The 23,505-nt window shown below is 38.3% G+C and overlaps 1 protein-coding gene across 2 annotated transcripts; it reads right to left on the bottom strand.

Annotated features, from left to right (window-relative positions):
- Positions 1 to 217: 217 nt before the first annotated feature.
- LOC102042075 (cytochrome P450 7B1) lies at positions 218 to 22,302 on the bottom strand. Of its 2 annotated transcripts, none has more exons than XM_014307867.2 (5): positions 22,170 to 22,302; positions 15,294 to 15,890; positions 14,644 to 14,850; positions 8,437 to 8,615; positions 218 to 4,443 (listed from the first exon to the last, which is right to left on the bottom strand). In XM_014307867.2, the coding sequence occupies exons 2-5, from the start codon at positions 15,868 to 15,870 to the stop codon at positions 4,156 to 4,158; spliced, it is 1,251 nt and encodes a 416-aa protein (XP_014163342.1). In that variant the 5' UTR covers positions 15,871 to 15,890; positions 22,170 to 22,302; the 3' UTR covers positions 218 to 4,155. The 2 variants fall into 2 exon arrangements, with proteins under 2 accessions (XP_014163342.1, XP_030914513.1); XM_031058653.1 differs by having other exon boundaries at positions 22,155 to 22,267.
- Between the last annotated feature and the right edge of the window lie 1,203 nt (positions 22,303 to 23,505).

The following is a 23,505-nucleotide window of genomic DNA, read 5'->3' as shown; positions in this document are numbered from 1 at the left end:
GATAAAAAAGACATGATACTTTCCAATATTCAGAGGAGTTTCTGTAGTTCACTGCTGAATTAAAGGTTTTTTTAAATTATTATTACAGAAATACCTGTCAAGATGAAGTAACAGAAAAATGTAGTATGTTAAAATAATAATTAAAAAATTAAAGCAATAATTGTGAATCGGTGAGAAAAGTATAAGCATAAGCTGGAAAAAATACCACAGACAATCATTCAATATTAAAATAGATATATTCCTTTTTATTGTGCCCTTGAAATACAAAATTCCTTTAAGATGTTAGATTCCTAAATAATGAATTTTCTATTTTCTTGCTCAGAAGTACCTTAGTTGATCTAGAAGCTTGAACAATGGATATTAACTGTTAAAGTAGAACCTGGCCATTGTTCATCTATATACAAATTGTGAGTTTGCAAAATTAAGAGCACTTCACAATCTCTTGAATGACCATTCAATAATGACAAAATAAAAGATTATGTAAAATTCTACAAGAAAAATTCACAGACCAGTAATTATTCATAAAAATAGCAATGCCAAAAATAGTGACATGCAGCTGGCTTAAAGGCATAAAGAACAATTCTTACATGGTTTTATATTATTACATTAGGACATACTGACAGAGATATGAAAATCTAATTTGCTAACAGGTACACATATACTAGATGGTTTCCTAAATAATGGAACATTTAAAAAAGTTTACAATAGCATTTAGCAGTACTAAGTGCCAGCATGAAAATGGAGAACATTCAAATTAAAATAAGAATAATTAAAAAACTATGTTTTAGCATTCACATTAGTTCATGATAAGTTAACTTTCTTCTTGGGTGCTATAAAAGGCCAGACTGACTTAATAAACCTATTTTTTTATGAGAAAAAAGGTGCTTAATTTTTTTTAAAGATACTGTTGATACAGCCATAGACATCAACAACTTACAGTCAGAGGCTGGTAGTGACCAGCTGAGTCACATCTCAAACTGATGGGTGAGTGCACCAATTCACCAAGGAACAGCAGAGGAATTCAGGGGTACCCATGTGTTCCTCCTGCCTGATCCTGCACCTGCCAGGTCTGTGGATGCCCCCAGAAGGTACTGCTGGGCTGGCAGGGCAGACCCCTCTGCTGAAGTGGAGAGGTGGGAGAGGGAAGCCCAGGTCTGCCTCCTCCCACCCTGCCCTGCAGCCCCACCGGCACCTGAACGCTGGCAAAGAGCACTGCTCTTTCTGCCTAGATGACTTTGCCTCTTTGTGCTCCAGTGACACACACTCAGAGCTGCACAATCCTGGGTCCTGCAGCAGAGGAAGTCATCAAAAAGGGTCTTGTACCCTATGCAATGAAACATGCTCTTCTTGGCACAGCACCCTGCAGCTAGCTTAGCTCCAGCTGGGACTTTAGGGCATGCTACACCCCTGTTTTGCTCTCTCAGCTTATTGACCAGGAATACCAACACCATCGGCCTTTCAGTCCTGCTCCATGGAGACTGAGTCACTCCTGGTCAGACCAGCTGCTGCCTCTCAATATGTCCCCTCCTCAGTGGCTGAATACATGGACCAGAAGGGCTTAACCTCCCTGTCCAGCTCCAGCTGTCATGGCTTTACATGGGGTGAGGCTTTCTTCCTCAGCAGCTGAGGTGTGCCAACGTAGTGATGCAGTGCTTACCAGCTGAACCAATCTACCAGGAGCCTGGGTTACCAGGGACACAATTCCAGGCCAGGCTGGGCAGACTCTGCCTTGTATTTGACTATTTTGGTTCTTGAGCAAAAAGAGGAAGCAATTTTTATCCCAGTAGAATGCTGGCCTCTTGTGTGGTGCTCTCTAACTCTGATGCAAGGTCTTCAAGCAGCTTCACAGAGGTTTCATCCAACTCCTGGGAAAGATCCTGGCCCTTTTCTCTCTTTTTTTTAAATGGAGCATACCATACAGATTTAATTTGCTACTTTGGAGAGCAAATCTAGTTGTTCTTTTAATTTCAGAATAGATACTATACAAATTGATCAGCAATTAATCTGAAACTACTAATGATTGGCATGTACTTTTGGCACAGTCCTATTATGCCCTATCAAATTATGCAGCAGCCAGTGATAGTCTAATTCAAAATCCTAAAAATAGAATACAATTATAAAAAATAGACTTCTGTTTAAAACAAATACCCACTGGTTTTTTTCGCAGTTGCTTCAGGTTTGTTTTAAAGTTGGATGCCAAAGAAGGATTCATCATAATTGTAGCATGAGACATTTGACGGCTTACATATAAGCAATAATGGAATACAATCAACAGTGTAATGGTATCAACATTCCCTCTCTCAATAAACCAGGTTCTAATGTCCAAAGTGGATTGTGAGCTACAGCTGAGTACAGAAAAGCTTCTACAGAGTAACCACAGGAGTAAGTAACCTGAGTACAAGAATGTCTCCACAAAAACCAATTTTACTCTGTGGCACAAAACAATAATCAGCTTTTGCTGTTGATTAAATGTTGAAGTAAAGTTAAAGCATTTAATCAACTGCAAAGTCCATTTAATGTAAGTGTACTCCAAATTTGTAGACATTATTGATACTATATATGAAGAGAAAATGTTCATACGATATATCCCAAAAAAACCACAATTTCCTTCTTGGAGGATTTGGAATGTGGCTGTACCAATCTCTGAAAGTCTTTCTACTGATGCTGACACTTATTTAGGCTACATGCTTTACACAAATAACTGAACAGGCTTCTACAAAAATAACAATAAGTAATTCTTAATATGTAGGTAGTAGTTTCCATCCATAGGCAATCAAGTGCCATACAGATTAGTAGAATTTCTGATTTTGAAAGACTTACTCTGCCACATCCCAAAGAGAGTTGTTTTTTTAGGAAGACAAGGCAAGGCCCACAGATGTGGCTATTCTGCCATTACAATTATCATCTTGGCAAATTGAGACTGGACAGCCACGGGAATCCTCATTAATCTCTGAAGTGATGGCTGGGAAGAGAGACAGGGTCTAAACTCTCAGATTTTGTGCACTAGGAAATTAATTTTCCAAACAAGAGCTGGGCACCCAGTGAAGCAGGTTGGGCAGCCAGTATAAACTTCTGTGGCTGCCCAGGGTTTTCACTTGCTCAAATTTTGGCCCCAGGGAAGAAGAGCCTGTTCTCCAATTTGCAGATGGACAAGTCTGTTTCCAAACACAGGTCACACTACTCTGCCTATGCACAACTTAGGCAAGGTAAAACAATGTTAAAAAGCATTTTTAGATACCACACTTGCCCTTGAAACCCTCTTCCTCTTTTGCCTTTTTGGAGAAATGAACAAACATAAGAAATGGTCAAAATAAACGCACGAACATGTTACTAAGAAACAGTGAGAGAAAGAGAAGCTAATTTTTGAGGTGATAGAATAATTCCAAATGGGCTTCTATATTTTCTCCCTGAAGAACATGCTTTTTTGGGGGGCTCAAGAGCCAAAATAGATAATTTAGGCTTGATCGAGAGCCTATTAAAATCAACAGAACTTCTCTTCTGGCTTTAAATGATTGCAGGAAAGAAATCACATATTTTAAATTTTTGCACTGCACAAAAAAAAAAAAAAAAAAGGAAAAGGAGCAAGAAAGCAAAGCATTCACCGTCAGTACATAAACCTGAAGTTAGAAATGTGTTGTCAGTAAGACATTCTTGCAAATCATCCTCCACCACCCCACACAACTTCCATCACATCTCCCAAATAAAAGGGCTAAGACTCTCAAGACCATGAAAGAAATAAAGTAAATATAAAGTTAGGATAATAATCACAAGAAGCTCCCCTGTTCTTGTTATTATGCTTCTGTGAGCAGATGCTGATATTCATGTAAGCGGCCTGGATTCATGCTCCCTGTAAATCCTGCCCATCTCACAACCAAGAGTATGGGGATGCACCTTGTAGAGATGCTGGGCTATTTACTTGGCCAGACTCTGGTCACGTCACCTCACTTCTCACAGCTCAAGCAGGACAAATTGAGGCTGCACGTCCCTGCATCTGATCTTTACCTCCAGCCCAACAGCTTTTCTCCTTAGAAACAAAGAGGAAGGAGGTAAAAGCAGAGAGGGAAAAGCAAACGTTTCCAAAAATATAAAGCTGAGTGATGAAACAGAGCAAACATGGAGATTAGTGGAAGGCATATAGGCAGCTGCTCAATTTCTTTAGGACCTTAACTTGTAACGAAAGGCAATATCAACGTCTGGCAGGAGGATACCAAGGCCCATGCGACTGTTATCAAGTCTGACAGCTTTGTTTTCTGCTAGTTCTACATCAAAATGAGACAATAGTATGAAAAGAAACATCTTCATCTCATTCATTGCAAGGAACCTCCCTGGACACATGCTGATCCCAGAGCCAAAGGGCATTAGGAAATACTTCAGTTTTCTTCCTGCCTTGTAGAATGTGGTTTTCTTCTTGCCATTCTCTATGTATCGATCGAACTTATACTCCTGAAAATGAAAGAGAGAGACAGCGTGATATCTAACAAGGCAGTTACACGAGCTGCTTTCTTTGCACAATGGTAACGCGTCTGAAACTCAGAAAATAAGATAAAGAGGAAGACAAGGAGCTGACAGCTTCTTCTTTTTAGTTGGTTCCCTCAAGTTTCATTAACTCACATTATCTTTCCTGCAAAGAACACTCTTTAAATCCACTTATTTAGCTTAGTCCTTTTACATCAAGCTCCTTCAACTTCCTCATCTCATCCACTGAGTGTCTGGCCTATATTGATTGTAATTAGATTTTGACCGCTTTGTAGCAGGGACAATGAACCTTAGTGGAAGGACAATTTTCTTGTAAAGCATCATACACACTCAGTGTGGTACATACATCATGAATAAGGATAATCTGCAAAATTCTGCAAATGCCTATGAATAAATTAATGCATTGCACTGATTTTCCTCTTGCAAGCCAGAGCAAAATCCATCCTTCTTTTGCACCGAATGGTGCAGATTATTCGAAAACTCCAGCGCTTTGCAATCAGTTTTCCTTTCAGTTGGAGATGGTTGCTGCTTATTTGCCACGTCTTACGTTCAAATATTTTGCTGCAGAAGCTGTGAGCAAAGCAGGACAATGCCAGCGACTGACCATTACAAAGATGGTGTTTTCAAGTAAGGCTTGAGGTCACACTTGTAACCTACATTCCATAAATTGAACATATTTCTGACTATTTTTGAGTAGCAGGATCCCTGTTTAGAGATAATTTGTGTTTTTGAATGAAGGAGATCTGGCATCCTCACTCAGTCAATGGCAAATTAACCACTTACAAAACCCTCCTGCATGCTTTGAATAAAAATGACAGGCACTTCTTGCTTATGGTCACTCATTAGCATTTGTCCTGCTTTGCATACATCTGCTATAGCAGCAGCCATTTGGAGCTGGCTGGGAACAAGTCAGTCAGACAGAAACCGACCTCAACTGATTAAAAAACCCCACACCACCATTAAAAATACACTGATACTGATCTACTCATTAGATTAGAGGCTCTGAAAATCATGCACTCCAGGTGTTGCTGTTGAGAAACAAATGTCAGGGGAGGTGGTGAGTGAGAAAGGGAACAAATACTAGGTGCACTGGAGGGGATGTAACTTTGGGTGCTGAAGAGCAAGAGCTTATTTCACTAAATGACAGAGGCCTGGATTTTCCACAAACATAAAGGTGATTCTATGTCTGCTTCCACTGACAGGTAATTCTTTTCAGCCTCTTTGAACACCCCAGCCAAAAGGAAGCAAGCCCTTTTTTTTTTGTTCTGCCAGGAAGTTATTGCTTCATTTGGAGCAGCACAGTAACAAAAATGAAAGCCCAGCATATCATAAGATTTACTTCCTGAATTCTAAATCCTGCTGGTCTAAAAAAGCACTGCTAAATATGAACTGCAATAGCTTAAAAACCCAACCCAGAGCTCTTCTCAAATGTTTTTACAAGGTGCACTTCTGGTGTCTGGAGGAATTAAGCACTGTGTTATTGAACACACAGCACACTGGGTCAAACCTTATGCTTTCTTTGTCATATTAAGAGCTTTCTGAGACTTGCAATTGCTTTTAACAAAAAATAAATTGCTGTCTAAGGGACAGGGGAAACAGAAAACAAGTGTGAGACAGGAATGCAGCCAATGACAGTGACATCAAACTCAGGGCTGCTGAAGTCCCTTGGGTTGAGTAGTGTTTCCTTAAAAGCTAGTTCACTGACTAATAAAGACCAATTTTTAAAAATGAAGGAATTTTCAGCCATGCACAAGGTGTCCTGAAAGAGACATGGTGTCTGACAGCAAGGAAAAGGTCAAGACACTGAGCAAAAAGCAGCTAATGAAGTTCTGTGTGGATGAGCTGCTACAAATATTATGAAAACTGAGCAATCTCCTGTGATTGATCTAAGTCTCCTTCTGTCACATACTGTATTTAGCTTTGTTTGGGAAGCCACCATAGAAGGTTTCCTGCAGGGTTTCCTGACACTTACTCTATGGGTTTTGCAGAGTTCATTTATTGAGCTCTATAACTAGCTGAGTTAGAATTTAGGGTTTCATTTATGCACTTTATAGAAAACTCACTAATTTATTTAGGCCTTAATGGGTGGAGAAAGAGGTCATAAATATATGCTTACACACTTACACAATATGGTGCCAAAGCACAGGATAGCTTGAACTTAAATTTATGTATCCAGGAGAAAAAGCATTGCTACAAAATTATCTCATCAAGCTGCCTGTTTTCCCAGGAAAAGTTTTCCCTAAATACATGACAAGCTCAAGACTGCACCTTTCAAAAAATTCATTCTCCATCTCTATCTGATCCTCAGTAGTTATTGTTGAAAGCACACTGCATATTTTAAGAACCAAACAGAACAGTGATTTCCCCACTTTTCGAGAGGGGCCCATGTGCTGAAATCAATGTACTGCAATGTGTGGATTGCTCATTCACTATCAAAAAGATAAAATATATGAACTAAAGCTGTACTGTGAAAGCTGAGCAGAGCTGATACTAAGCAGATATATTCAAGCAATGGAAATATGGTAATATATTCTGGCAATTATTGGATAAGGGAGGAGATCAGTTTCCACACTGATGCTTTTGGTCTAGGACCTAAACAAACAGATGGACTTTTGACAAATCAATAACGTTCTCCAAAATAAAGTGTTAAGGATAAAAAAAAAAAAGCTTATTTGTTAGCTGTTATCTATCCTTTTTAAGGATAAAAATATTAATCAACTATTTGCCAATAGATGAATTATTTTTAAAACCCTGATTTTCTCTGCAGGCTTTATCTTCATTTTTGGGTGGGGACAGCCAGCAGAGCTCCCCTGAATATAATTTTCATTCTCGTGGCTCCAATGTTCATCCCAGTGACTATACCTTACTCCTGCTGACTCCAACATGCTCCACACCTCCTCTCACTGAGGCTGGCAGAGCTCCTACACAATGAAATGCTGTCCTGCACCAACGAGGCACTTGAATCGCATATTTTCTTTGCAAGCTCTCATCTTTAAATTCCTGAAAGGGAGAGCTTCACGGAGTAACGTCTCTAACATGGGCTTTCTATAAACATGTAAAAAATCCAGTTCCTTTCTTCTTTAGCTCAAATGCCAAGGATGGAAATCAGCATGGCTAGGAGACAGCCATTTGCTTAGGAAAACAGGGGTGAGGAATAGATGAGGTACAAGCTCTTGCCTCTCAGGCACACGAGCCATTTAACAGCCCCAGCGTGCACCCTTGCTCTTTCTTGCTCTTCCTCCATGGCACCCTGGGCTGGGGACAGCAATGTGGGGAGCAACCTAGCCGAGAGAAAGACTATTCAATTTGCATGCAGGTGGTGAACTTCTGAAGCTGTATTACAGCTGAGGCAGGGTGGATTAATTTTGAGTCTTTGATATTCATTAACTTGAGCGTCAGAGAAAAATACAAGGAGATGACACAATTACCCTCCGAGCTTCGCTGCAGAGCAACAGCTTTACAGTCTCAAGTTCACAACACTCTAATTGATCAAGAAGGGGTGAATCCCTACGAAGGGAGGTGAAAAAGCATAAGGCTCAAGTAAGACACTGCTATTATAGGGCTTCAGAGAGTCAATGATGCTTTGCGGGCACTTAGCTAAATGGCCCACATTATTTGCTATTTAAACCACCTTCTATTATTCAGCCCTCCTTGGGTATCAAATGATCCACTGCCAAACAAAGCCCACATTTAGCCTAAAGTTTATGGTAGTCAATGTGCAATTGTCAATTCCTTTGAAAGCAGTCGCAGTCAGTCTCATCACCATATTTCTCTCTTCAGGCCATGAATCCTTTGACCTGCAGGGCCCTAGAAAATACATCTGAAACTAGGAAGATTTGTTCCACAAGAAGGAACAGCAGTAAAAAAAAAACAAAAACCAAAAAACAACTACAGATCATAAAAGGCTTGGCTGCTTCGATGTGCCTGGAGTAGGAAGAGCAGCACCAGCTGAATGTTTACCTTAGGATCTTCATAGACCTCAGGGTCCATGTGCAAAATCTGCGGGTAAAGGGCTATCCAGTCTCCTTTCCTCAAAACGACTTCTTGATTCCCTTCAAGCTTGAGAACAAAATCCTCTTGGCTGATGCGGATGTTCATAGAGGACGAGCACATTCTTAAACTCTCGTTTAAGGCACTCTCTGCAATTGAACAAAGGGGGGAGGGGGGAAGCATCAGAAATATGGGAGATGACTGGAAGTTATACATGGCTACGGCTGCTGATTCTCCAAGAGTTTAGTAGGGCAGGCTAAAGGGAAAAAAAAAAAGGGAAAAAAACACACAAGCAAAACCAAACATAAAGCAGAGGCCAAGAGGAGGCAATACACAAGCCTGCAGGGTTGGGGTGGGGCAGTCAGGGATGCTGAGCCTCCCAAAGTGACTCTCCCTGATGGTGATGAGAAATCCCGTCGGTTGTAAGCAGCACCAGGTTTTGGGTGGAAAGTCATTATTCAGGCATCGTGTTGAAAACAACGCAATCAAAAGACATGAACGCTTTATGCATTTACATATATTTTGGTGGTTGCAAACAAGTACTAGCGAAAGCATCCATGGAGCTGTTTAGCTTGCCTTTTGAAAGTTGTTGGATTTAATGGTAGGACTATACATTAGAAATCATTCTGCTTGTTAATTCTGTAGTCATTCTGAGAATTTTTAAATGCATTTTCTTTTCAATGCACTATGCTGCCAAATTATAGTGTCTGTTGTGGTCAGAGTGAATGAAAGCAATTCATTATTTGCTTAGTAATTTTAAGAGAGAAAGACACTTCTAATTGGCCTAGAGGAAACAAAACATAGTCCTTTCAGGTTTGGGGAAAGCAAGATTTCTGTCTCCACCATCACATCCTGGAAGGCTCCAGAAGCTGAATGTCCTTGCTTTCCCAGTGGCCTTCACCTTTTGCTCCTAGCACGACAGATTTTATGGCTAATTTCCGGCAATTTATCCTGGCAGTTTGAGGAGGAATTCCTTTGGGAATAATATGCATAATTTGCATAAATCATTCTGATAGCATGTATATCAGCATGTAGCTCCTGTCTAGGGCTGCATCTCTCACTTTGTAATCAAAACTGACTATTTTTCCACCAGTGTGTATGGGCACTGTTATATGTGACTTGATTCCTTCTAATCATTAGTGTGAAAAATAGCCAAAAATAGGGTTTCATTTGCATGTAATAATCCATTTGTGTCTGCCTTTATGTTCTGTGATATCAAATAAGCCTTCTCTAAGTGTTCACCAAGGCACTGCAATTGCTGCACCCAAAAGGTTAGTTTATTAGAGACAGTAGCTACCCAGTGTAGATGCCTCTGAAAAAAATAATAACAAACGTTCTTTCACTAAAAATTAAATCTGGTGCTAGCATGCATAGCAAATAAAGTGGCCCTGGATGCTTTCTTGCAGGAGGTTTTTCCTTAAGCATGCATTTGTCTAAAGAAATGAGGCTGCGGTCAGCTTTGTGTGGCCAGTGCCGTGATTCAATGTGACGTACAGTGAGTCTGTGCATATTCTTTTGGACTGCCTTCGTTACTATAATCAGGCAGAGTCAAATCGGCTTGTTGGTGACGAAGCCAGAAAAGAACCCTGGTTCCAGAAGATGGCCTCTACTGTGGATAGCCACAAGGCACCTGACACGATAGATTTCAACTGGCAGCGCTCTGGCAACAAAACTTTACGCGGTACAAAGGAAGGGTCCAGCCTCGGCTTCAGACTGCCTTCAACCTGCAGAAAATGAAGCTGGTAGCTTTGTACCAGTCCACCATTTGGAAATGGTGGTGACATACGTGGAGACAGCAGAAATCAAAGGAGGAAGAGAAAAGGAGGGCAAAAAAAAAAAAAAAGAGAAATAATTATAAAGTGTCACGGCAAAATAGCAGCACGTTTAACCACCCAAGCAACGCGGTCACATCCTATCGGCGGACATCCTCCCAGAAAGCGCAGCAGTCCCTGCCCGCTGCCGGATCTCAAATGGCAATTGGGCAGCATATCTTATGCAGAAGTTAATCACAATAATGGAGCACAAAGTGTGGCTTAGCGGTCAGATCGTAAATGACAAATCTGTTTTACCTTCCAGTACCAGTTATGTGTGGAAGGCGAGCTTGGCTCTCGCTCTGAGCGATCATGCCGATAATCATTAGATGACAAAAGTAATGAGTCACATTATGATCAACAAAGGAGAATGGAGCTTATATGGCTTTGCAGGCTCACATTAAAAAAATAGACAGTCAGCTTTCCACAAATGCCAGAGCTATACATTGAGAGGAATGACAACTGCACAATAAAACTGCAGCCTTTACTTGCAGTTGTCATAGTTCAGCAGACACCAGCCATCGCCGCTGACAGACCAGCTGGGTAGCTTGGGAGGCCTTCCATTCTGCACCGTGAGGTACAGTAAATTATCCAGCACGGTAGAGCAACATCTGTTTCTGTGCTTGTGCCGAACAAACAAGGCAATTTAAAGCATACCAAGGGATAACCAAGCAGCAAATGAACATGACCCTCATTTTTTTCCCCCCTTCTTACACACATGAGATGCTAAACTTCACTGTGCAAGCGCTACATAAAGAAGCCAGGCTGTTGTTTGATAAGGTGTTGTCAGAGAGATTTTACATCTTTTCTAGAGAGAGAAGGAGGGGGGAAGACAGAGATATATCTCATAGTATTGTTATTCTTAGAATCCTCCCACTTCTCTCTTCATTTCTCTTATACTAAAGCTAGCACTCAGCTTCCAATTCATTCTAGACTTTTTTTTTTAAAAACTGTTTCAATATACTTATAAATATTCAGTCTTTAAACCCTAATTTGCTATACTTAGTTCACATGCCTTCAAGCATTTGTCTTCCAATTTCCACTGAATAAATGCGTACTAATGAGAAATAGAGCAAGCTGCTGAGGCAAAGCTGGGTGACTTGAGCCTGGCCTGCCACCAGCTTGTGATAGGCAGGCAAATTGAGTTAAAATGAAAAGTCTTGTCAGCTGAAATACAACATGGTAGCCAAACAGCAAGCTGTCAATCATCCAGCCAAAACAAGGGACTGCAGGTAATAAAAGGTCATTGCGAATCATAAGTGCATTTGGCTTTCGTAGGCAAGTTAATTTTAATTAAACATGATCTCTATCTGTAAATGTTTTATAAAACTTATTGTGCACTAATGGATTGTTAATTTTACACTAACACAGAGCAGGTAATAGGGTGCAATAATTATTAGAGTGTATTGTAGGAAAATAGCTATTGAGTATGCAAATATTTGGGGGGGTCATTTACCCATGGGCATCACGGTGTGCCAACACAAACGATAATCTGAAACAAGTACATTTGCATCTTACTTGGAACTAAATGTACTGCCCAGCTCATTCCAGAAAAATATATTTACTCCTTTCAAATCAACCACTGATTTTAATGCTTAGCATTTGTGTTACGACTACACACTCTGTATTAGCTCCTTTTCGGTCCCTACCCTTTCTTGTGTACAAAACAATTTTTCAAGCTGTGCTCTTTTTGCAGGAATATCTGGGATTCAGCAATGACCTGGGGCAAGAATACTTCGCCATATAAATGAATGGACTAATATTAAATAAACGAACTGACTAAACATGCCTAGCATTAAACATGCACTAAGTACATCTCTGCTTTACCCTTGGCATTTCCATTATAACCAGTTTAACTGACAGACCATTTTCATGTGTCCTTTACCATATTAGAGCTCTGTTGTGAGCCATAATGTCTAATAATGTATGTTACTCTGTGCAAAGAAATATGTTTGGATTTTGGGATTGTATTGTGTTATGCAGACAATACAAAGGGTGCTGCCCCAGAAATGCCATCAGAAGAAGATGACCCTATCAGGGCCAAAATTTGCTAGTTTGATTTTGGGTTGAGTGTGTTTTGCATTTTTGTTTTGTTTGTTTGTTTCTTTTAAATAAAATAATCATGTACCTGAGCTTAGAATTTAGGAGCAAATCAGGCCATGTTGTTCCCTAGACCCAACAATCTGACCATAATAACAATGCTCTTCCAGAGAAAGACTTCTAGCAATTTCTGCTTGTTCTCCTCTAGCATGAGGATTCAAGAAGACTCTTGTTATAGTAGACCAAAAAGAGGATGGAGAATCAGAGCGCTTAAAACAGGAGAATGAGATGACAAGGTGATGAACATGCAAGCATCCCACCTGGTCTGCCTCATTTGAAGGCAGGGACACAATCCCAGTTTCCTACGCTCCGGGTTGGCACAGAGGGAATGGAAAGAGGAAAAGTTCAGTCTTGGAGGTTTGGGGTCAGAGGCCTTCCTGCAAGAGGGGAGGTCTTGGCGTGCAAGCAGTGCAATTTGGGACCTCTGTCCCTCCTACACATTTATTAACAAAACATCCCTTTCCCCTTTCCACTGAAGCATGACTCTGATTCTCTTATGGTACAAATTTTTTTTCTATATTATTATTTTATGGGACAGTATCCAGCCCTTTATGACTTAAGTGCCAGAAGAATTGAAATCTAGCTTCTGTTCATATCAAATTATGTTTAACATGATTATGAAATTTAACAAAAGTGTTACAAGAATACTACAAAGTAGGATGTGGCACTTCCCTCTCAACACATAAATCAAATGCTACCAAGGTACTTCAAGATTTCAAGAAGCAGAGGAATGACACAGTTAATGTTTTTAAACTGTTCATACTGTTTTGCACCAGATGGTTTTAGTGAACTACATGGTTTTATTTTCCTTGTTTCTACACTTTTGGGGAGCCTTTTTTTTCCCCCTTTTTTTCATCAGCCATTTCCATCTCAGTCTATAAATATAAACTAAGTTCTCTTTTGATTTATTTATGCTTGATAACTTATTTACTGGTGTATGCTAGCTCTGATGTGAAGTAGTTTTACTTGTGCTCCTTAGAAGTCCATTAAATGCTTAGAAAGTCCTGTTACTCACCAGAATTGTCATCCCATACCTCCACTACTTCAAAAACATTCTCCATTGGTTAGAGATAAATCTGCATCAAAACAGCCATGACTCCGGATGTAACCAACTTTGTAGACTCATGATATGTAAGATTAATATTAATGCTCTGACACAAAAGAAATGGATTTGACTCCATTTTATATTTGTACTAATCAAATCAAGTTTGCACACAGATTCTTGAAATGTGCCACATTGGATGATCTTGGAAAATGGCAGCTATTACAAGGATCCAAATCAGGCACAGAGTGCACTGCTCCACCATCATCCCAAACACAGCTTTGTTTAAGAGTAGAGCATCAGTTCAGGTCATGAGCTACCAAGACCTATGGACATGAGCTTGTTTTGAATACGGGATTGGTTTTTATATTTAAAAACAGAGGATTATTGAACCTTTAATCTTTTGTTCAGCTGTTGTCTGCCCTTGTAACACTACTTGTGGAGATTCACAGATGATTAAAAGTTAGGTACCTACCTGCTACACCATCTTTCATCCCTTGGGCTATTTTCAGCATTTCTGTTGCCAGTGTCTATGCACTACCAAATGAAGTGAAACCAAGAGCTGATGCTCTGAAGGCCTATACAGCTCCCGATTCAAATAACTTCCAATGACCACTGGCAAGGGTCTCCCTCTGAACCTTAGATCCAGAACTGAAAGATGTGTAGCTCTCTTAAAGCTCCCTCTTTTGAATAAAGTACTAAAAATACCGGTTCTCCTCTGCAAATTTTTATCTTCTTATATTTTATTTGGAGTCATTGCCCAACAGAAGCCTGCTTTAGAAGCATTTTTGTTTTGTTAAAGAGAGAAAGAAAGAAATTGCTTGCGGATAAAATACATTTGTGGTTTAAATATACAATCCCACTTTAATTTCAGAAAAAGGTCCTTCTTGGCAGTACCATACAGAAGTATTTGAAATGCATTAACACTTCGGCAGATGCTCAGAATCAAACAACTTAATAGGCATCAACTTTTTTTCAAATAATTGCAAAGCTTCGATTTAGCCTTTTGCATACCTTGCATAGTTAATTACCTAGGCTTTAATGTTTACATGCAATGAGAGTATCTACAGCTATAAACTACATAATTTATAATTGATGTAAATGGGTGTTATTATGTCAATTAGGCAGCTGTGTCCTCCACCTTCTCAGTAAACAGAAATGAGTGATAAACCGAGTTTGCCGGGAGAGCCCCTCTCCTCTTCCTAACAGATAAAAATAAATTACCTAGGTAGACCAGGTTGTCCAATTGTTCTCTGGTGAGGTGGATGTTATATGTGGGCCCTCTCTTTTGACTTGTTGACTGCAGCAAATGGTCAATCTCGTCACGCACCGCTGCAAGAGCTTCTGGGTGCCGCAGAAGATAATACATGGCCCAGAATGTAGCTGGAATCGTGTTTCCCACAGAGGCCCACAGGAAGGCAAAATGATGTGCTGGGAGAAAATAAGTGAAAAGGAAGATTAATAGCGTTTATTACACTGATTAGATTTGCAGTGTGCTAATTAAAAGATGTTAGGACACAGACCCAGCCAAGGATCAGTGAATGCTAATGAGGACCAATAGGCTTCTGAAGTCTAATTTTCTGCTTAATGAGAATAGTTTGAAATGTAATGTCGGGGGGGTGGGGGGAATAAGGGGAGGAAATGCAGCTCAGTTATAATCTTTCTCATTATCACCATTAAGTATCTTGTTTTACCACCTCAGCACAAAAAAAAAATCAATTATCATAGAGGGTTGTTTCAGAGTAAAACATTTTATCATTAGCCAATTAGAAAGAACATAAAAAAATTTCAAGGTCGCCATTTTGCCTTTTTATTTCAAAGGTCTATAGTAAATTATTTTATTTTAGACAAGCAATCATTCATAAGTTTCCTACCTGCTTTGTCATAATCTCCAAGCAGCTCATATTTCTCAAATATATCTTGTCTGGCTTGGACCACTTTTGACCCTCCCAGCCATTTTGTCATGTTCTGAAGTAAAAAATGATGTATAAGCTCCTTCCGAACCTTCTTGGTAGCTCCTAGCAACTCAATTGGTATGTTTGCAGCTAAATAGGGAAAGCTGGCATCAAACTTGATAAATTTGTCTCTGATTTCACTAATAACTTTGTGGCCATCTGCAGCAGGAACTCTTCCATATAGTGTTACAAAACTGGCTTCAAACATTACAGAGCAGCAGAATTTGTACATTTTTTCTGTTTCCCAATCTGTTGCTTGTGAGCATTTCCATTCAAATATATCCTGGAGATTTTTCATCATGTGGTCAGAAATGATATCCAAAGGCTTGCCTTGTAGATACTGGTAGATTCTGTGCAGGTTTTCCTTGAGTTCAGGGAATTTTCCTTTTGACAAGGCTGGGTAGTCAAAAGTTTTGGATGCCATTTTATTAGCGAATTCATGAAATTCAAGTTGCTTGCTATTTCTGATGACATAGACGTATTGAAATGGGTCCATGATAAAGGTAATATATCTACCTGAATAGAAGAACAGAAAGTAATTAGAGATACGTGCACTTTTATAATCTGGTGACACTTCCAGAAGCAGTAACTGAAAATAAGCCAAAGCCTGTGAAAAAAGCATGCAGGAAAAAAAAAGCAAACGAAAAAAACCAAAGCAAAGATATGTGAATAAATCTGCAAAGAAAAAGAAATTATGAAACAAATATTATTTAGATTTTCTTTGTCAGGATGCAGATTCCACCAGTGTGCAATCCACACTTTGCAGGCTCTTCTAAAATCCTTGTGAAGCCATTTCCATGTAGACAGATCTACTGTTTGTGCCAACAGTTGTACGTGATCTCTTAAAATGTGGTGCTCTGAAATAAATAATTTTCTACTCAGGTCTAATTCATGAAAATCTAGTGGGGGGGTCACAGCAACATTTGGAAACTGTAGGTTTTCACTAGCAGAAAGCAAGAAACACACACATTTCACCTGCACAGAGGAAAGTGGATGGCAGGGGCTGGAGTGGAAAATATGCCACCTAGGCAGCTTTCTCCAAGCAGATGACAGAGGAACTCATAATCTGCCAGTTACAGCTTTAACTGCACACTGCAAACCCCCAACATTTAAAGCTTTTCTCACATCTGGCTCTTTTCCCCTGAAGCTCTTCTAACTCTTTGTTAAGAATGTGCTTCGTATCCATAACATGACTACCTTAGTTTATGAATGTGAAGTCACAGCCTGTGATGTAGCAGGCACCATTTTTAGCACTGTGGGATACACACTGTCCCAGTGCTAGGATCCATTGTCAGAGTGCACCACCAACCTCCTACCCTTTCCAGGGTCCTTAATGAGGTGACACAGTGATACCTTCAGCCCCTTGTACAGAGGGATAGGATTGCATCAAGTTAAATGCTTTTTCAAATTGTCCCTGCCAGAGAAGTCCTGCAAGTTCTCCAAAAACTTCAAGACAACTGCTGAAAAAAAGCACTTGGAGGAACTACCATGAATCAAAATGCTAACAGTCCCAAAGCTCAATTAAATCTTAGCTCTTTATAGATGGTTCTAAATTTAGAGTTCCTGATTCTTACCTTGAATGAAGAGGTGCATTAGGGAAAAAGTGTGCCTATTAAAATGTACACTTTCCCTGTGAAATATCCCAGCCACAAACTCAGGAAAAGAGCAAAGCTTCCAGCACTTACAGTGTAATTCTGTCTCACTAAAGGGACAAATCTCCTTTGATTTTAATGGGAACACTACATGCTTAACTGCGGACCAAATTTGGCTCTGTGACAGATGTCCAGAGATAAAGCAGTCACTACCACTAAAAATGTCAAGTATCCATGGTTACCATATAGTGATATCTGAATTATCATAGTTATTTCATATTCTGATTTATATACACACACACAGTGTCCTATGGTATCTGGGTACACTCTGGACTTCCTCTACAATTACCAGCTGCCATAATTCCCCTCCCAATTACATCACCTGCAATCCCAGTGAACTAGTTAGGAAATGTAAAGGACATATCAAGACAGAATTTGAACCCTTTTTCTTTTTTGTCAACAGTGTGTAAATGTTTTTAAGATACTCATGGATTTTGTTTTACTGTAACATAATCAACCATAGCTGTACATTTAATTTTAAAGAATAAGTATGTTGAGAAACCAGCATGAAAGTGAGATCCTGAATTCTCCGTCCCCTTTTTAGACCTTCTCTGACTACAGAGGCTTACAGGAATTTTTAATCTTGACTTGACTTTAGTCTTGCAGGATCTTTGTTAACAGTCCTAGAATTACCCTCTCTCTCCAGGTCTCATGCTCTTTATTGAGGCTACCATCTTTGTGATCAAAGCTTGGAAAGAATGTCCAGTGGAGCAATTTTTAATAAATAGATTTGGAGTGTTATTAACCCTAAAGATGAAAGCTGGCTTCTTAACTTTGCATTTACAGGGTAAACAATTTAAGTTAAGATTTTTAATTAATATTAATTTAAACCATCTGTCCACCATCTGCTTATTTCTGATGCAAAATATGAGTTTCTTTGTGATCTTTAATCAGACACTTAGCAAACGCACATCAATTCTTATCATTTTTTAAGTAAGAAAATGATTTTCAGCAAATGAGTTTTCAGACAAACAATTTTAGTAATAATTTTAAATCAAAACTCACTCACCACTAGCACATACTTTGAAAAAAAAGTCCCTGAGAAAAAGAATATTACAGATCCTGGTTTTATTATTCTCATCAGGTTCCTGGTAGCAAAAAGTAAGTATGTAACAAAATATAATTCATTTTTTAGAATCAATTCAGGCTCCAGACCACACCACTGCAAGTCAACAACACATATAAACACATAAACCAAAATATTTCTTGTTGCTACATTTAGTAAGGGTCTAGATAATTAGAAAAGTGGACCCCCCCCTATAACAAAGGCAGATTGTTTATGTATGCCATCGGGAATCTAATTTTAGATATCTTAATTAGAAAAGTACTAAAACCTAGGGCTAATTAATGGCAGTTAGAAAGTTGTGAGAGTGGGTCTGGGAGCCTTTAACAATTACAGTCATCCTTGCACACAGATGCCCTACATGGCTACACTGCTTACCCCAGTCTCATCCATACAGGAACAGATTGCTAATTACAAAATCGTGCCCCAACACCTCCTCTACACCCTGAACAGCAAACATCCAAAGTGGAACAAACTTTCTCACCTCAAGTTATGATTTTAAATTTTTAAAGTGTCAATATGGTCCTTAGTTTTGCTTTTAAAATCCTGTCCTTGTCCCCAGTGAGGTTTCTTCCCACTGATTGTCCCTGGTGGTGTCAGAGACAAATAAATTAAAACCTTTCACAAAGTTTTCAGTTAAAATTTGGTATTTCAAAATGCAGTTTCCCCCTCTACTCCCATGTCTCTCCACTGCAGCTAATGCCTAGACAATCTTTGGAAAGTAACCTTTTCTGAAATCAATTCAAAATCTTGATACTCATAAGTTTCTATCAGAGCACTAAAAAAGGTAACGCCAAATCAGCCAAAAATGAAGGCATACTATCTCTACAAACCAGGTAGCCTTAAATATTGAAGGTATTCATATAGAAACCACTAGAGACTAAGCCTCTCCCTGTTAGTTTGTAAAAAACCACTTCAACACGAAAAACTAAGTAGACATGTACATACAGAAATGTCACACTCCAATTCACAACAGTTTAAGTCACTGAGCTATTTTATTAAATACAGTAAAAACAAGTCAAAACAAGAGATGTATCATTCTTTCTGCAAAAAGCCCTCTGATTTTTTATTTTTAATGGCTACAGAGAATTCATACTTCACTATCCAATTCTTCAGTCTGCATTGCACCCATGCTGCAAATAGCCTAGTTATCTCCATTTAGTTTCTACAATCTCCTAGAAATAGAAGATTGATGTGGAAAATATGAAAATTGTCAACATTGGTAAATCTGAGCACAGAAGCCAGTATTTGTATGATAGTTAAGAAATTACTCTAATAATGCATTCTGGACCTTTTTAATGCTAATGACGAAAGACAAGCATTTCAGATGGTATCTAATGATGGATGTTATTTCAGTAATGCTTGGAGCAGGCTTCAGCCTCGTAAGGAGTTAATGTAAATTACCTTTTGCCTATGAGAGAAAAATGTGATATGCTACTGTAGGTGTGTATATGCTTTAAAGAAAATAATGACTTAGCAGCAGTATTTGAAAAGGCAAATATGCTTAGTCAAAACCACAAAAATTATTTTATTAAAGGTGAGTTAGTGTCAGAGAAAATGTTGCAGGGTTCATTATCACTCCTATGAACTTGAGAGGAAAGGGACACAAAGTTTAATCCCGAGAAACAATGACAAAACTGTTTCAAGCTCTTTAAGTTCTTACCTAGCCGCCTGCCTATGCTGCTGACCCTTAGCAAGCAGAGGGGCTTGGGAAGTATGATCATCTCAGAGCCACAGACTCTCTCTTTCTCTTTCCCCTCCTTATTATTTTCTTTTCTGATATTTTCTTTTTTTTTCCCCCAAGACTATCGCATTTACGTAATCGTCCTCTTATTAGGGAGATTCTGCTGAACTGCTGACAATGATGTACAGTGGTGCTGCGCTGGCATGACGTTTGGGGAAAACGATTCTGCTGCACCACCACACAAAACCAATTAGAGAACTATTTTCTGCGACAGGTCAGGAATTTACATTGTTTCTCATAGAAAGATGTGCTTTTTAATTTCTTTATTAAGATGACATCCATGTCCCTTGCGACTTTTAGGGATGACAATCATTTGCTCATCAGATGGGAAAGTACAATCAGCAAAATCGCATTACCAGTACGGGGCAACGCCAGAAACTCCAAGCATCGTTCCGCATTTTCCAAATGAACTAGTTTGAGAACCAATAATTATAAAAATATATATTGATAGAATTTTTTGACAGGACCTTTAGACATCCACCAGGGGGGTAAAGTAATGATAGTCCACATACAGCTGGCTACGCTATGTTTGCCGAGCACAGAAACATCATCTTTGTCAAATCAGTAAGACATACAGAAATCCTGTATGCCTTCGGATCAGGACATGAGAAGAGACACTAACTAGCTTTGGTTTCCTCCTGACTTGAGGATGACAAACTATTTCTCTTTAGTGAAGTCCTGATGGTCAGCACTTTTATACTGAAAAAGAGAACTTAAAGTGGTGTCTCTGTTATGATGAATTCACAAAATCAAACATTTCCCTGCACAAGACTGGAATGATATCCAGAACTAACTTCATTTACCTCAGTCTTTATCAAGGGAGGCTTGGCTCAAAACACTTGAACATAGGGGATTATCTGAGATGGAATTTGGTTTATCATGGAAATAGAAATTTCTGAAACTAAATTACACTCATAATTGGTTAAACACAAACTTCTAAACATAGTCTTTCATAAAATAATAAAGAGGCAAAATAAATAAATATTTGATTAAACACTTTAAAGATTCTGAAGTATGACTGTATCTGGTTTAATGAATGTACTAGTATGTGAATTATAGCTATTAATTGGTATTTGTAAGAAGCCAAAACTGTATTATTGTGTGATTTCAAATTAACAATAAAAAAGACTGTATTTCAACAAGAGTTGGTGTTGAACTGTGCCAAACTCACTTTCAAGTTGCAAAAGATCTGATTATACCAGTTTTCAAAAAAGAAAATCCTGAATGAAATTTTAAAAAATAACATATTTAATACAATAAAAATTCTCTTCCAAAGGAAAAAAGGACAGATTTTTTAAAAGGAGGAAAATTTTTATTAATCAAACACACAGCTTGCAACTAAATTAATTGACTTAAAAAAAAAATCATTCCAAAATTGCTTCTATGGAAATATAAAGCTAATGCTACTGCCCTAGGAAAAAAAAAGCAAACTTTACACTGAACATTTTTGTTTCAAACTCCCTAAAACTACAGGAATAACTAAAAATTATATGGACTAAAGCTGATCATTTGAACAAGGATATCATCATGTAAAGGTGAAGAAGATTATTGTAACTATATTAATAACAGCTTGCCTTTCTGAACACAAGAAAATACTGGATTTTATATTGACTTAGTAAAAAGTAGATCTCTACAGATAGATGTATATTTATATATGTAACTTTCATTCAGGGTTTTAGTTTTATTCTATGTTCTTCTTCCACAGCTAAGTGCCTATCTGAAATCACTCAAATGTTTGTATTCAGTCTGGCTTAGTAATACAGTTATAAATACAGGAAACAGCAAGGTTATATCATACTTTATTATATTGTTATTTTCAGCAAGCATGATCAGAGTAAGAGGCTGGCAACGGGAAGTTTCTGTGTTCCAGTCCCGATTGTATCACTGAGTCAATGTGTCATTCATTCCCTTGTGTTCCTGTCAACCAGTTGTAAAATGTGTGAGAACAAATTCTGCACTTTTTTTCTTAAGTGTTTTCTAAATTTAATCTGATATTTTTCTGTGCAGTGTCAAGATGATGTTAATTCTCCTTTCTTTAGGAAAAAAACCACCAATACATAATGTAATGTGCTGGCAAAATCTATGTTCATACAGTACATACCTACAAAATCTGTCAAAATACATATATACTTAGGATATAAATAAATCCACACATTGATAATGATATTTTATAGATAACTATTATGCTTACAATATATGCAAATCTGAGGGATTTTTATGGGTCTATGCTAGAGAAAAATGTTTTGGGTTAAGGAAGATTCTAAACTAAACATTTGGATTAGTATTTAACTTCACTGATGGAAAAAAATCAAGATACATACTAAAATATTTCTCACCAGCAATATGTACAGTGAAAATATCTCCAAATTTCTTTTGCTGATCCAGTAAGAATTTGTAAGCATCTTTTCTAAAAATCAGAGCTTTCCCAAGGTAAGGAATCCAGCCATTTATTAGTGGGGGCTCTCCAGTCTTTCTGTTAAAAGCAGAAAAAAAAAAATAAACAGGAGTTAACTTTGGCATGAGAGCAACTCATCTTTATATCTATTTATATATTACACTTAGACCCACTATTTACATCTGTAATTCCTGCAATGTATAATATGTTGTACAGAAAGTTCTTCAGATATGATGGCAGGTTAAATCTAATCACACTTCTGAGCACTGAAGGCTCCATGTGGTGATTAGGAAAAATAAGTGAGAGAAATTGAGACGCATTTAACTACAGGTCGTCCAGTTATTACCATCAAGTTATGAACACAGAAAAATGACATTCAGTAGAAAAGCTCCCAGCAAAGAGTCATCTCATTTTCAATATTTGGTGTGTCAGAGGAAGATGTATTGGAAGGCAATTATGACAGATTTAGGTAAATAGGACGCCGACAGACCACACAAAACAAGTATCCTTACAGATAACATTTTAGTAATTTCAGCTTACCAGCACAGAGAACAGCCATTTTAACTAAATATCTCTAAAATATAGGATAATAATACAGGCTGAACATTAACTGTAATAAATCTTAGTCTCTTTATATTTATAGTCTAAGATAGAAATGTGTATGGACAGTTCAAAAAGAACGTACAGGTACTGATGTTTGCATCTCAGTTTAAAAAAGCAGCCATGGTGTGTTAGTTATCTATAGTATAAAATACCTTTTAGGAATCTACTAAGTTACATTTTTCTTTAAAAGGAAAAAAGGTTCCCACACTGTCCTACTCCTGACTGCAAGCAAATATCTTTCCTTCACGCTGGTCTTTAGTTGCTTGAATCTGATTTACAACAAAGAAACATAAAGCGTGCTTGTTCTGGAAGGGATTAAAACAAATATTCACAAACAATTCTGCTGCTATATCCCATCTGTGAAGGTGACTTATACTACATGCAGAACAACTCATTCTGATTAAACACAAGATATTTACTAGCTTGGATCTAATCAAAGATCAAGGGATCACAAGCTTTACTACTATCATACACAGCATGGATTTTTATGTAGCTGGATTAACCCTATCATAGTCACATTCCCCCTTGAACTGCTGAAACACAAATGAAAAAAAAATTAAAATAACCATGGTATGCTGTACTTAATTTTAATTTTACTTTCATAATTAAAACTTTTTGGGCAGGAAAATACAAGCCAGAGATTTGCTCACTTACTTTAAAAAAGTTATTATAAA

The sequence above is a fragment of the Geospiza fortis genome, unplaced genomic scaffold (assembly GCF_000277835.1).
Source record: "Geospiza fortis unplaced genomic scaffold, GeoFor_1.0 scaffold121, whole genome shotgun sequence".
Taxonomy (NCBI): Eukaryota; Metazoa; Chordata; class Aves; order Passeriformes; family Thraupidae; genus Geospiza; species Geospiza fortis.
Note: the sequence above shows the minus strand (reverse complement) of the source record. Positions and strands in the feature narration are given on the sequence as shown.